The sequence below is a fragment of the Colias croceus genome, chromosome 15 (genome assembly GCF_905220415.1).
Source record: "Colias croceus chromosome 15, ilColCroc2.1".
Lineage (NCBI taxonomy): Eukaryota > Metazoa > Arthropoda > Insecta > Lepidoptera > Pieridae > Colias > Colias croceus.
Genome location: NC_059551.1, coordinates 7815120 through 7831547, shown reverse-complemented (window position 1 = coordinate 7831547; position 16428 = coordinate 7815120). Strand labels below are relative to the sequence as shown.

At 35.6% G+C, this 16428-nt stretch overlaps 2 protein-coding genes across 2 annotated transcripts; one reads left to right on the top strand and one right to left on the bottom strand.

Moving 5' to 3' along the window:
* Positions 1-362: 362 nt before the first annotated feature.
* On the top strand, positions 363-1644 carry LOC123697676 (cytidine deaminase-like). Its single transcript, XM_045644190.1, has 2 exons — positions 363-553; positions 1172-1644. Exons 1-2 carry the CDS (start codon positions 502-504, stop codon positions 1594-1596), a joined length of 477 nt encoding a protein of 158 aa, XP_045500146.1. The 5' UTR covers positions 363-501; the 3' UTR covers positions 1597-1644.
* Positions 1636-16264, bottom strand: LOC123697675 (serine/threonine-protein kinase Tor-like). The gene is made up of 11 exons (XM_045644188.1): positions 15819-16264; positions 14594-15364; positions 11730-14314; positions 11477-11640; positions 11104-11389; positions 9273-11014; positions 9032-9191; positions 6354-6569; positions 5771-6142; positions 3499-3813; positions 1636-2676 (listed from the first exon to the last, which is right to left on the bottom strand). Exons 1-11 carry the CDS (start codon positions 16039-16041, stop codon positions 2242-2244), a joined length of 7269 nt encoding a protein of 2422 aa, XP_045500144.1. The 5' UTR covers positions 16042-16264; the 3' UTR covers positions 1636-2241.
* Positions 16265-16428: the final 164 nt, after the last annotated feature.

Genomic DNA, 16428 nt, shown 5'->3' with positions numbered 1-16428 from the left:
CCTTGAATAGAACATACATATACCATGACCCTTTGTAAGCACTATTTTAGCTAGTGAAAGGTTTTCATTTCTTAACTGCAGAAGGTCGTTAAGCCTAATAAAGTCTTATTCGATTCCTTTTTTGTCTAAGTCAAAGCATGCATTTGAAAAAAAAATATTTTGTATAGTAAAGTAGAGTTAAGTAAATAGTACGTATATAGACATTGAATATTTTGTATTATAGCACCGTAACTTGACGATCGAGGTAGAGAATTTTTTAAGCTTTAAATACAAATCCACGAGGTCGAATCTGCAGTTTTTGAACCCAAAAGATCTTATGAGTAAAGTTCACCATAAACAATACATATAATTGATATGTTTTCAAATGTAATAGGCCCATTCAATCAAAAACATTGTATCTAATCAACGATGGTTAGCTTTAATCTATCGTAATCAGTATGCCGACGACCGTTCTCAACGTCGGACGATCCTACTGCATTTCGTATTTTACATCGATACACGATGTCAAATACGCAAGTGAACTCTTTTACCGTACGAGACTTTAGCTCTTTAAGTAAGTGTTTTTTATTTAATTTAGAATAGTAAATTATTAAGAAATAGGTTCAGATATGATATAATAGAATTTTAATGCCTTTGCGATGTTACGTTTTATGAATTTAGCGAGGAAAATGAAAGCTATTTTTGTTTGGGACGACCTCAATATCATTGAAAGTAAATAGAAGAGACTGAAATGCATTATGTTAAACTCTATTAAGGATAATAATTATAATTCCTGTATTTGTTTTAATATTAAAAGACGTAAACTCTTTTTATATATCCTAAGTTTAACTTTCCTGTGTTAATATCATTATAATAAAAAGAATGATAAGTAAATATTCTTATCGTTAATCGAGATTAAAATAATTAATTCACCTCGTAACACCCAAACAGTTGCTAGGTTTCATGATTCAAACAAATTATCTACATGAGTTTATAGTAATATGTATACCTAATCAAATATTCTGAAAATCTGCCTGCTAGGTTTGGTCTCGGAAAATTGTATATTATCTAACTAATATTATTTAAATTACTGCGTTATTTTGTTATTTACAAAATGATGTACAAATTGGCTAAGTATACCATATTAATATTATATTTACGATAATAATTTATTATCAACTTTGGCTTTCAGGTGACACTGTACAAAATTTAATTCGGGAAGCAGTTGAAATACGGAAAAGGGCGTACTGTCCGTATTCAAATTTCGCCGTGGGCGCGGCGTTAATTACGGAAGAAGATTCGAAGGTTTACTCCGGATGTAATATAGAGAATTCTACTATGACACCTTCCATTTGTGCAGAGCGAGCAGCGATTCCAAAAGCTGTGTGTGACGGTTATTTAAAGTTTAAGACTATAGCAGTGGTGGCTCATCAGCAGGATTCATACACAGCCCCGTGTGGTGTGTGCAGACAGGCTCTTAGTGAATTCCGTGGGAGCGACGGTGACATTGAAATATATTTAAGCAAACCGACTATGGACAAAGTTCTGTGCACAAAATTGTCAGAAATTTTACCGCTTTCGTTCGTCAGTTTTAAGGAAGATAATGTTATTTCGTAAAAGGTGATATTGTGATATATGAAGGAAATATAAACAACGTTTTTCGCATATTGTCTTTATTAAGATATAACAATACATAGCTATATATTAGGTATTTACACACAATTATTTAAAAATTTAACCCGTAGAGACAGTTAAAAGTGCTTCATAAAGCTATAATTAAATAAGGACTTTCCCTACAGACTATAAGATTTAGTTATAAAGGTATCGAGTTACATGTCAATGCTATCATCATATCATTAAAACCGACTTCTATTAACAAATACAGCTTTGTGAAGTAAATACGTAATAAAATATTTAAATGCCGTTGTAAATGGACACGATAAGGTAAAATGTTCCCTACTGTAACATAAATTCTATTACTAGCAAAAGGAAAAATAATGGGCTATTGTAAAGAGTAATAAAGTACATTTACCAGTATAAAGACAGGTTACAGGTAGTAAAAGTACTATTAACTCAAGGCTAAGTGTAGGTAAATGGCATTCACTTTATCATCAATCAACAAAACAATTGCGAGAAGTTTAAATAATAGTCAATCTATAAATTAATTAGAGCGAAATAATACTATCGTCATAAAAATCTTATATTTTAAACATAAATGCCTCTACAAATATCTTTAACTTACATAATATGACCAGAAATAAACTACCAAAATGGACACCAGCCTATGTAACACTGGCATAAGTTCTCATTATTGGTAGCGATCTTTATCAACAAGTCGACCTGCTTCGGGACACTGACAACCGCTTCTATATTCGGAAAGTCTCTTCCTGTTAGTTTATCTCTAATTCTGTTTAATATGGCAAGAGCTCGCTTATTAAGGTTCGATTCTGGTGGCATTTCCAAAGATTCGTAATGTAGTTGATTCCGACTTCTGCTCGGAAGGGAATATGAGATGTCCATATCAGAAGAAAACGTGGATTCGGTTAGAGAATGTTTGTCGTTGTCTATGAGCCGCCAGTTGAGCAGCGGGTCATAGACAAACGCCTCTAGCACCGCCATTACGCTGTCTCTATGCTTGTGGAGCACGTGCATTACCGATTCGCACGTGAAACGATACGTTCCCTCAATACCGGTTACCTGTGGGAAAATATAATACAACAGTTTATATATACATACTAGCTTACCGCCCGCGGCTTCGCCCGCTTTCTCTAAAAAGATTTGAGATTTAAACTATCCTATCTCTCAAGTTGGATCGAACTGCACATGGTGTGCGAATTTTATTATAATCGGTTAAGTGGTTTAGGAGTCCATTGAGGACAAACATTGTGACACGAGATTTATATATATTAAGATATGTATTTTCGATCATAATAAATGAGAAATATATGTACTGGGAGCACACTGTCAATTTGTTTTTTCATTTCATACCATACGTACTTTTATATATTATGAACGGTAAAGTCACCATAGTATTTAAACGTAAAATTTAAGCTCTTCAGGTGTGTGTAAATGCGTCACTTGTCCCACAAAAACCTTTGAATAATTTTGACAAGTTTCTTTAAAAACACACTATAATGATTTTAGTGGTATAATAATCTTTATATAAACAAGATTTAAATACATGTAACCTGCTCAGAGGTTTGTTATCTTAATTAATGTGAATCCTTTGAGCCGTGAGCTGTACAGTATTTACAACAAAATAGACAATAGTTACTATTACACAATATTAGCATTTATCATATTGTTTTGTGTAGAGATAAGAGACACGTTCGAATGTTAGCTATTAATTATTTATGAAATTATAAAACTTATAAACGACAGATAACTAAGAACATGCCATTGCATCTTGTTAATTTTTGCGCTCTTATCATTATTCGGAAAACTACAACTACACACCAACTTAAGTATATACATACTATACAAAAACTACCATAAGTAAAGATCATAAATAACACTAACCTCCATTGCATTAATGAGCATCCTGGTCAGTCTAAACGGAATCTTTTCCGGGAACCTCTCTCTAGTCTGCGTCACTTCGAAGCAGTCTCCGAAGTCAATGTGCAGGACTTTCCCAGTGACTCTATGTAACATTATATTCGACGGATGTCTGTCCCCGAGCCCCAGTATGTACCCCACCATGGACATGACCGCTAGAGACCGCGTGTAGTTCGTTCTACGCTCGAACCACGCTTCTGCTGAAGGACTCTTTAGCCATAAGAGCCTGGCTAAATCGTTCCCTGGTGTCTGGGATAGTGTGTATTCGAATACTTCCACCTGGTTTTCGAAATGAAAGTTAAAAATATCATTATATTTTTATACTACAATTTTTAAAATATTTGACAAATGAAAAATAGTTAACGCAAGGTAAAATAGGAAAAGATGATAAAGTTAATCACCACATATTTGATTTTGATTTTTGATATTAAAAAAATTTTAAGCATAGATAAAAACGGGATTGGAACCCGCGACTTTCGCTAGGTCGGTCGGGGCAATATGTATAACATTGAATACAGTTCTGTTTGTATAATTTGTAAGTTGTATTGAAAAATAACAACAAAATTGTAACGACGGGCATAAAATTGAATGAACTCATTTTTATTTAATTTATTGTAATAATATCATCATCATCATCATTCCAGCCTTTCAAGACGTCCACTGCAGGACATAGGCCTCCCCCAAAGATTTCCAAAACGAAATAATACATTCAGTCAACAAAGTATCGGGAATGAATGATTTGTTTATGGTTCCAAATTCAAATTTTTGTTTTTTTTGTTGCAGTTAGGTTGGTACAACTGTTTTCCATTTTGGCGCGGAGTTTGAGTAGCATCTGTCATTTAAATTAAAAACAGTGCTGTTTTTAGTTTTATAATATCTACGCGTGTATTGCGAATTTCATAATGGACAAAAACATGGAACAAAGAGTTTGTCTTAAATTTTGCATCGCCAATGGAATTTCGTGTTCGGAGACACTGAAAATGTTACAGAAGGCATATGGTGAATCGACTTTATCAAAAACACGTGCTTATGAGTGGTACAAAGCGTTCAAAAATGGTCGAGATGTGATGGAAGATTTGCCTCGCTCTGGTAGGCCATCAACGTCTGCAACTGAAGTTAACATTGCAAAAGTGAAGGAAATAGTGACTGAAAATCCTCATGCAAGTTTGAGAGAGATGGCCGCCAATCTTTCTGTATCTCACGAGTCGATCCGTACCATTTTAAGTAATCATTTGAGTATGAAACGTGTTGCCGCACGGCTAGTCCCAAAAGACCTGAATTTTCTTCAAAAACTCAATCGCATGAGAGTCGCTGAGGACATGCTAGAACGAGTCAATACCTACCCAACATTCATGAAACGCATTGTTACTGGTGACGAGACGTGGGTTTACGAGTTTGACATGCAAACTAGTCAACAAGCTTCGGAATGGCGTCTTCCAACTGAACCAAAACCAAAAAAACCACGTCAAAGTCGATCACAAGTCAAGGTCATGTTGACTGTTTTCTTTGACTATCGCGGTGTTGTGCACTCGGAATTCTTGCCGGAAGGTCAAACGGTAAATAAAGTATATTATTTGAGCGTTATGCGGCGTTTAAGAGAACAAATTAGACGAAACAGGCCAGTTTTGTGGAAAGAAAATTCTTGGATATTGCATCACGACAATGCGCCTTCGCACAAAGCCATCATTGTGAACGAATTTTTGTCCAAACACTCAACAAATACCATCGAGCAACCACCGTATTCACCAGATATGGCTCCAGCCGACTACTTTCTTTTTCCTAAACTCAAATTACCACTTCGTGGCACCCGTTTTCAATCGGTAGAAGACATAAAGGAGAATTCGCGGCGAGAACTGAACTCCATTTCGGAATCAGCGTTTAAAAAATGTTTTGATGATTGGATTATTCGTTGACGTAAGTGTATAGTTTCTGAAGGAGCATACTTTGAAGGCGATAAAATAAATTTGGATGAATAACAAAATTTTTGTGTATTTTTGATATTTTCCCGGTACTTTCTTGACAGAGTAGTATGTAAAATAAATATTATTTCGTTTTGTTAGAACGAGCTTAAATTTTTTCAATTACGATTACATATTTATTGTAATAAAGACCGATACGAGTAATTTTGTGACATTGTACTTTAACAATGAAATAGAGATTTTTTTTTTCGTAAGAAGTAATATAATAGATCTCTTGAAACGTTTTTCAACAACAATAATGAATCCATGAAACTCACCTTATGCTTCAACAGCAGCTTCTGATAGTCCGACGACATCCGCAGCATAATTTGCTGTTCCGTGTTCAGCGCCATTTTGTTCGACTTCTTATCCCTATAGTCACTTATAAGATTATATAGCGTATCACATTGCGGCACCCAACCAATAAGACCAGAGTTAGGTGACAGAGGAACAACAGCATATCTCTGTATGGCCAGATCATGTCGGTAAGTATTGGAGTCAGCTTGTAGCAGAGTATTGACGAGACCGAACAGTTGCATCACTCGCTCGTCCTGTCTCAGGTCCTCGTGTCCCTTGAGCAGGAACATGTACTGTCGCCCGTCCGAACCTTGGATTGTGAGCCGACGCGGCCGCTGCTTTGATTTTATTACCTGTTTAAACGAAATATGCATGATTTGTTTTAACAAAAAAAATAATTAACATTTTTTCTCTTACTTCTCATGCAAGTGGAAGTAAAGGTTTTATAGCGATGCTAATAACATAAAGCTGAGTTTTTTTTTGTTTGATATCAAGAACAATTGAATTGACAAAAAATATTTTGAAAATTCACCACACATAACCTAAATCTACAAAAAATCTAACCTGCAAATGGCTCTTAATATGCGATATTCTTATAATCTTCTCGTTGGGCACATACGAGCCCGGCACAGCGAGCTCCAAGTCAGTACAAGTATGCAGCCGCTTGCTGACGTACTGCAGCTCGAGCGACGTGTGCGAGCGGAACTGCGCACCGATACGACGCACCACGTGGCAGTATAGATCCCACGCTTCGTTCAAGTAACGGTCCTCGTTTGTTTCCTGGCATAACACATAGATTTTATTTCTATGTATAGCAATAAATATAATTTATAAATATACTAGCTTTCCGCCCGCGGCTTCGCTCGCTTTGTCTAAAAGTTAATAAATTATATACTAAAACCTACCTCTTGAATCACTCTATACAGGGTTACAGGTAAAGTCGATGTAGATCCGTTAAGGGCATGTAGTACATATCATTTCTGAATGATTTCACTAAATAACCTCCCATCCTAAACTTAACCGTTTTCGAGATATTCGAGTTTTAATTTTTTTTATGAAAATGCCCAATTTTTCGGCTATTCAATTGAATATTTTGAATTTTTTTGACTCTTATGATTATTTTTTTGGTTTTTTACATGAAGAATGAGATGCTTAATTACCTCAATGACTAAAATTGCACGTAAGTTAACTAAATAGGTCATAGTAGACGATCGAAACTTAAGAAAATAAGTACAAATTATAAAAATATATTTTTCTTTTCTGGATATCTCAAAAAATTATTATGGCACTTGCTCTGCAGATATGCTTAAAAACATCTACATTTTATCAGCTATCCAACGAGGTATAACACTCTAGGGTATTTATTAACCTCAAAGGTGAAACTTAGTTTCTAAGGCTACATGGCAGTCAGAATAAATAGCCCTTATTTAATCTTATTAATTTGACTTAAGTTCAGCATCATCATTTCAGCCTACTGGCTTCCACTATTGAACATAGGCCTCCCTCGGCTAGGTACAACCTTCATGCATCCATCGATATCCCGCTATCCTGACCTAGGAGATCATTCAGTTTTATAGCATTTTTTTTTGTTCACATCGTCGATCGTACAAATAATGACCGTACGCCAACTATTACTTGAGCGTAAGTGACTAGTTACTGGCTATTGTTTGGAAAATAACGTAATCGGTGCGTTGTTAACGCTAGTTGGCATACAAAGTCACTCACGCTCAACTCATAGTTGGCGTACAGATCGTCGGTGATTGTAGTGAGCTAAATGAAACAATAAATCAGTTCAAAATAACATTTATTCACCTAATGTTTTTGAATAAAATTTTATAGCTCATGTTCTACGTGTCCACCTTTATTTCGCACACATTTTCTCATTCCTTCACGTAGTCCACTTTTCACTACACCATGTGGTTAATGTTCTTCTTATGTCGTTAGCAGCATTTCAACAGCACACAAGCAGCAACCTTTCTTTGAGAACTTCCACTAACGATATGGGGTTGGGCTCACTGTAAACGAGGCTCTTCATGTGCCCCCATACATAAAAATCAATGGGGTCAGGTCGGGACATCTGGGTGGCCAGGGTAAAGGCCAACCTCGTCCAATCTATTTGTTAGGATAGTTACGTGTCCAACCATTCCCTAACGCTTCTTCTGAAATGAGCAGAGCAGCCATCATGTTGAAACCACATGTCCCGCAGTAATTGTAATGGGAGATCATTAGTAGGTCACCTAAGTCACACACATAAGTCGTGTGGGAATCCGAAAGCACAATAATTCGCATCTACCATGGACGAATCGCATGAGCAGACTAAAATGGATGGCAAGCCAACAAACGACCAAATACAAAACAATGGGCATGTTGTATCCCCAAACTTGTTTTTGCACATTATTTTTCTCACTCTCATCTGCATAAATCGTAAGTTTTCTCGCTCACACGCACCGGATTAACTTGAAGGACAATAGCCGAGGGACCCGTTAGACCTACTACCTGAACCTTTTCAACTGTGTTTTTTTCTATGAGTTTCAATACAATAGGTTGTTATACCTCGTTGGATAGCTGATAAAATGTAGATGTTTTTAAGCACATCTGCAGAGCAAGTGCCATAATAATTTTTTGAGATATCCAGAAAAGAAAAATATATTTTTATAATTTGTACTTATTTTCTTAAGTTTCGATCGTCTACAATGACCTATTTAGTTAACTTACGTGCAATTTTAGTCATTGAGGTAATTAAGCATCTCATTCTTCATGTAAAAAACCAAAAAAATAATCATAAGAGTCAAAAAAATTCAAAATATTCAATTGAATAGCCGAAAAATTGGGCATTTTCATAAAAAAAATTAAAACTCGAATATCTCGAAAACGGTTAAGTTTAGGATGGGAGGTTATTTAGTGAAATCATTCAGAAATGATGTGTACTACATGCCCTTAACGGATCTACATCGACTTTTCCTGTAACCCTGTATATCTATTAAAAAAGCCGCATCACAATCCGTTGCGTAGATTTTAAGATTTGAGCATACGTAGTATAGGGACAGAGAAAGCGACTTTGTTTTATAAATACTATGTAGTGTTATAAATACTTTGAAAATATAAAAAAATTAGTCTCGCTTCAGGTTCGACGACGAATAATGTTTTTTTTTAAAGAATACAAAAGTAATAAATCCATTTTTTACGCTGTAGTATTATTTATTTTATTATACAATAAATTTAACTCTTAAAAGCGGCGTTACCTTATAAAGTTCACACCAACGCTGAGCTTCTTGTAAATCTCTCCCATACATTTGTAAGAACGAAACTTCCTTTAATGTTTCTGGTGGTCTGTCCAACATTGCATGCATTTTATCCAACGTTCTAAACATACCTCTATAGTCTTTGTCACTAAAGTATAACCTGAAAAAAAAACAATCAAATAATGTTGTTTCACCTAGTTATATACGGATAAAATGAAAAGGCTAGTTATGCTAGTCATACCTTGATGCGTCTTCCAATGCGGTGTAAACTTGATCATGCCACAACATAGCAATCTTAATCAATTCTTCAGAAATAATAGCAGCTTCGCTGACTAAAGTCTGTGAGTGTGTACACATGGTTTTAAGGATGTAATTCGCTGCATTTTTTCGTGTTACAAAAGAAGATTTTGTTGCTACCGTAAGAGGATAGACTAACGCTTGGGGATGCAACTTTCCGATGTCTATCAATAAAATGTGCACCAATTTGGCCACCAGACTCCTGGGTGAATCAATCCGAGCAATCAACTGCGGTATCACTTGCAGCCATATCTTTACGTCTATCTGCCTTATGCCTTCGAAGAGAGCGTCATAAATGGCTGTGTGATGTCCGTGATCGAACCATAAAGTGAGGAGCCGCAACGTGTCTTGTAATGAATTTCCATTTGACAAGCTTATAGACTTGAAGAAGCCTTCAATCGCAGGAATTGTATAAGTATTGATAAATTCAGGCCTTGATACTTTTTTATCCCCTGACCCACCAGCCACACTGCTCTCCGATAAATTATCTTGTTGTTTATAAAACAAAACAGTTTCGAAATTCATACAGGCCCACGCGTGGCATGCTTTGTACCATTCGGGAGCTAGAAGAGTTGCCGCAGCAAAGTTTCTTAGTATTTCCGGAATTGATAGCTCGTTAATTTCCTGTAGAGATTCACACCAAGAACCGAGTTTTAAATGACAACGAGCGAGTAATCTACATTGCTCCTCATTTTCTCCTTCTGTATTATCCACGAAGCGTTGTAACACTTCATACGCGTACCGCTTGTTGCCAGCATCCCAAAGGTTTTTACTGTACGCAAGAATTACTCTTGGATCTTGTGTTCGTAATAACACTTCTGGATTTGTTACTGGGTCTGCACCCAAGATCGATAGTATGATTTTATGAGCTTGATTCACAGACCCAGATTTTCGACACAAGGAAGCAAATTTAAGCCACGTTTGGAATTCTTCCAAAGGTGAAGTTACTAGGCTTCGAATTTGCAACATTTTTCTCCAATCTTCGACCAAACGCTGTCCTCCTTGAAGTCTAGTCGACCACATTTTATGAATTGTACTCCTTCTTTCTTCAACTAGTTTGTACGTCATGACTTCTTCCAATTCTGTTAAAAGCTGTGCATTGACAAGAGCGCCATACGATCTCTGGTAACTTTCGCCAATGACTGCTGACATTTCACTGTCCAATATAGTTCTAGCTGAATCTATGTAATGTCTCGACTCAGACCAGGATCCTTCATGAATTGCTAGGACAGCTCTGTAAAATTCCCCATCCAAGGTGTCTTCTGGCACGAATTTAACATACTTTTTCATAGAATCCCATTCCTGTAAACCCCATGACGCGGCAGCTGCAATCTTAGCAGATTTCTTTTGCATGTCCTCTTCCATATTTTCCCACTGATCAGCATTTATGGTGTAAATCTTTCGCCATTCACCCATGGCTTCTAAGCATCGCATCATTCCTAATTTAGACTCAGTATCCTGTGGTTCTACTTCAAGCTTTTTATTATACAGATCTAATGCCTGTTCCCAATTATGCAGCTTTTCATACCATCGCACGTGAACATTTAGTGTGCAGTCTCCATTCTTTTTCTGCATTATAACTTTTTCAAGTAGTCCATTGGCTGATTCTTTTTGTTGCAATTTATTATTAATGTGAATTAGAGCTTCCACAACCTGTGTTGTTGGATTTCGTCTATATTCTTCTTCCTGCCAAGATAAATTCAATTAAATAAAAAATTTACGAAAAGCATTGAGACGATAATGCATGTAATATTGTAAGTTTTTTTTTTTATTACCTTATAGTACAGTGCTTTAGCGTACGCCCGACAAGTAATCGCCGTATCGCCGAGCAATTTAATAGAGATAGGCAAAGCGCCTTTATCGCAGTGTTCCAAAAACTCTGCCAAGTTTAGTACAGCAAGTGATATTTCTGGCGCGTCGGGAACTGTGAGAGCTCTTTCAAGCGCAAAAACAAGTTCTGTACGCGGCTGTTCAGCCAACTCCGTCCAACAAGACATGAATGCTGCGTTAAATATGTCGCTAGCCAGTTGAGAATAATTTTGAGCTAGACTAGCACATGCCCTGAAAATAACATGATAATTTAGTTATTTAATTCACTTCAATGATACATTACGCAAAATATTCCTCCCCCTCCTTTTATAATCTTACCTTATAGCTGGACTGTTCGATTCAGTTAATAGGCCGAGACTGAACTGTCGTAACCATTCTAACCAATCGTCTTTCGATATAACATTATTTACTGACCAACACTTTTTCAAATTTTGCACATTTAGAACTAACTTTTGGATGTTCTGTGTATCTGTGGTAACAACCTAAAAGAGAAAATATCATATAAAAACAAATATATTAAAAAAAATTTAAAACAAAATTAATTTTAATGTTGACATAATTCTATACTAACATCGGTCTTTTGATTCCGTAGTCTCGACCTAGTTTCGTCCAAATAGTCGTCATCAGATGCTAATGTCGAAACCACTTGCAATCTTGATACCAGCACAGTGTAGTTAGGACATTGTATTTTATGTTTCGTGATTATCCTATCAACTGAATTTATGTAATCTATATACTCACGACCAAATTGTACGATCAACGCACAAAGAGTATTCATTGCTGTTTGTCGTAAAGTTGGATTATTATCCAACACCCTCACAAGCCCTTGTATCAGGACCGCTGAATATGGCTTTAAGTACAAATAGATAGACAAATGCTCAATCGTTTCCATAGCCAATTTAGATATGTGTGTTGGTATATTTCTACCATCGAATAGTGCTGTAATCGCCGGCACTACAGCCAAAAGGACATCATCGAGATTATTTTCGAATTTCTGAATAGCTATTAATAGTTTTTCTGTTAAGAACCTATCTTTGCTCTTATCATATCTCAACACACGTAGTATATTGGGGAGGATTTTTCTAAGGTAGACTTTAAATTCTGCACCAATTGCAACTGTTATGTGTTCAACCAGTAAGATGAGTGTTGGTTGTAGCTGACTTTCTGGTGTCCAATACTCGCGGATTAAATCCAAGATGTCTTCTAAATAAGCGCGTATGTGTATTTTTACAACGGATATTAACTGGGCAAGTTGCGTAAATAAAAACTCGCGGAAGTTATTATTATCTGTGTTCCGAATCACATACAGAAGACTTGGTGTAACACGAGAAATGTATGGGACGCATTTGATGCCCAATGTTTGAAAAATAAAAGTAACAGAATGTACAACACTTGTATGATGTTGCGCCAAAAGGGGATCGCGAAGTATACGCATTAGAGAAGTAACAGCAATGGCTGGATAAAACTCGTCCAAAACTATTGGTGACATGTTAACAAACATTTCACTAACATTGGCATCAAAATTATCCACAGTTGCAGTTGTTTCAGGAATGGCAATCAATGTTGAAATAGTTTGGAAATCTATTAAGCCTTGATTGACGCGGTGTTGATAGGGATCTAGGGCTCCCAAAAGTCCTAAAATGCGAATAGTCTCCCTTCTGTCCCTACTATTATGCTCAGTTTTCAGAATATTTAGGAGCATATCCATTAGATTGGGATGTTCCATGTATGGTGTGATAACGTGCCCAACTGCACTAATCACTTGGCCAAATGACCATAACGCAACACTTCTTTTCTCTGGCTGATTTGGATCAGAAAGAATTTCAAGTTGTATTGTTATCAATTCTGGTAACCATTCCTTCAAAGCTGTTCCACCACCATTTACTTCTGCTAAATCACCAATGGCTTTTAATATTATTGAAACCATTACAGCATTGCTACCTTCTTCTTTTAATTTGGGTACCAGTATCTTAAGAATTGTATCAACGAATTGTCTCGTAATTCTCGGCGCATTTGTTATTATGTTATTCACCATTCTAAGCGATTGTTCTTTATTGCGAGCCGATTCAGAGTATTGCAGCTCAAGTAAAATTTGAACGAATAATTGCCGTAAAATCGGTGTAGTATAGCTGGGATTCATGTTACTCAATCGCCCAATAACGCATAATGCTAATTCTCCAACATCGCTGTTTGAATCATTGACGGATATGAACAGGCAATTCAAATGTTCTTCTGTAGCCAGATATTTATCATAAATGGGATTGGTGAATACTTCAAGCACTTTGTAACGAATTTCATGATCGAAATCAGATCTGCCGATCGCAAGGAGTTTGCCCAGAGTCTCGTCCACTAAAATATTTAATGTTCGCGAGTTCGTTTGCGAACATCGTTCCACCGCCTTTACCAATAACTTCGCAATAGTTTTAACAGATTCCAATCTGACTTCATGCTGTTCACTTTGCAGATAATGATCTGTGCACCTCCTAATAAAGGACATGAGTGTATTATTCCATTCAAAGTCGAATGTGGCTAGAGTCCGTAACGCTAGAACCAATTTCGCGGTATCGTTTGGCTCCAAAACCAAGAGAGTTGATAATGAATACGCGATTTGCGATTCATTATTACTGTCACTGGAGGTATAGGGTTTCTTTCGCAATATCAAAGAGAGCATGTTAAGAAGTCTATTTGTAATTTCCTTTTTCAATGAAGGCACATTTTGACTGAGCTCTTTAAAGCATGTTGTCAACTGTGGGCTTAAACCTGTAGCACACATTGGATCTAATAGGTCCTTAAGCTCATTTGCAATACTTTCCTTCATTGCAAAGCCTAATAATGTAACACATTTCAGTAGTGGAGTGTCAATCCCATTTCTCTTTTTGGCATCTTTCATTGGTAAAGTGGTTTTGATAATTTCTATAATTCTGTTTAGATACTGCTGAATGTCATCCTCAACAGCTACACATATAAGACCGAGTGTTGTGAAAGCCATGGCTCTCTCCTTTTCCCTGCCACAGAGAAATGTAATAAGATGGTTTATTGTTGATTTCAAGTGCTTTTTAGCAAATGCTTCACGATTGAATGCTGCAAGTCTTGGTATGATTAACAGGAGCATCTGATGTACATTGTGTGATCTTGATATTTGCTGAGCCATTATATCTAGAAATAATATAGAAACCATAATTGTAATTTGTAATATTTTTTCTCTAATATTATTGAAATGTACTTAGAATTCACAATTATTTAAGAAAACACTCATTGAACATTTCAAATGGATATATTTTATGATGACATAATCTTAATGCAACTATTATGGACTATTATATTATTATGGACATATATAACAAACATGGATAAAATCACAACTACCCACAAAATAATTTAATTCAAAATACTTTATATTTTGCAGAATTACAAGTTTAAAAATGTAATACATACCACTAGACATTTTATCATATTTCTCAGTAATTAACTGCCTACAAATACTTGATTCCAGAATAATAGGCGTCTGGCTCTTGTCTCCTGGATAATTCTGGTAATTCCAGGCACATTGCACCTTAGGATTTAAAGATGACATTTCATCTAGCACATCTTGTTCTGCATCAAGTTTTTGCATCAAATCCGTGTATTTCTTCTCCCAAGTGGAGTTAGAACAACGCAACAGTTCATTCAATATTAGCAATGCTCCATGAACATTGTCATCTCTGCTCAAACCTCTATCCCTGATTGAATGATCACTGAATGAAGATGTGGCTTCTTCATAACACTGAATGTACCAATGTGCTCTTTTATACTGAGCTGGAACTTCCCTCTGTGATGTAACCACAAACGCAGCCCTCAATGCTTTAGCAGCTACTTCTCTTATCTGTTCCTTAGGATCTCGTAATGCAATTCTTATGTGATTGAAGAATCCATTGATATGTTGATAGAAGTATGAAGGCATAGTGATGGCGAGTTCTCGTAAAATAAAGCAAGCAGAAAATCTCTTTGCCTCGCTTCTCTCTTCAGCGAGCCATTCGTAGGCTCGTTTTATTTCATTCTCTACATATTCACCTCTCTTAATACCAAGTGATACAGTAATGCGACCCATAGTTTTTGCTGCCAACTCCAGAATACCGATGTCATTTGTAGGAAAGATGTTACGCAAGTAATGTGCATATCGAGACACTCTTGCTTTATTTAGTTCTGTATCACCACTTATTAGACAAACTGAAATAAGAAAAAATTGTTCAATCAATCTATTAGCTTTTTTTAATGACATGAGTTAATAACATTTCTATTGCAATGAGTTATAGAAGTACAATATTCAATATTAAAATATGGAAGCTGAAAATATTATATTTTCAAGCAGAAAAATACAGTGGATTGTAAAATAGAGGGGATGAGAAGATTCATTTTCATTTCATTTAAAGGCACATAATTAAATGTAAAATTCAGTCATAGTATAAATTTTTAACTCTTATTATTTGTAACACATAACATTCTTTAATCCAAAAATACTGCATATTTCACATTATTGGGTATAGACATTTCATTTATTTATTTCTAACATTTAAATGTTAAATTTGTTTAATAATATTAATATTATTCTAATAGATTAATAGTAATCTATGAAAGATTTTATCCTATTAAATGCAGATAAATATAATACAGATTATAATACCTATTGTCAGGATACCAGCTTTCTTTTCATTGTTATCATAACTAGAAGTCAGAATATGTATTTGCTGATTGAAATCATCGAGCACTTGAGTAAGAGTCTCTTGGGACATTTCTCTTAGTTCAGTTCGCACGAAATGCAAGAGCTCACGAATGGCTTTGTGCCTCGTCTCGAAAATCCGAGACTTGAGGCCAGTTGCAAAATCTATAAGTTGGTAGTTGGCCATTGTTTTGCTTTATAAATTACAGTTTTAAAGACTCCAATTCATTTTATTAACTTAAAGCCTTATAATACAGCTTCATTGTCGAAGCATTCACATATTCACATGTTTATGTCATTGTTATTAAAACTATATAATTATCTTTTACACTGTAAATACTATAAACGACAAACATTAATTATTAATTAATGAGAAATTGAAATATGTATTATTTTATTAAAACCTCATGGATCATTTTTTTATTTTAGGATTTTTTTTCGTAAACAAACTAAAAATCCAATTGACATGTGACATTGAAAGATTCTTTTTTTTTCTCGCAAATGAATAGGGGTGTGGGTACATAGAGATTCGCCCAAAACACATTCAATGATTTTGTGTTTTCAATCACAGAGT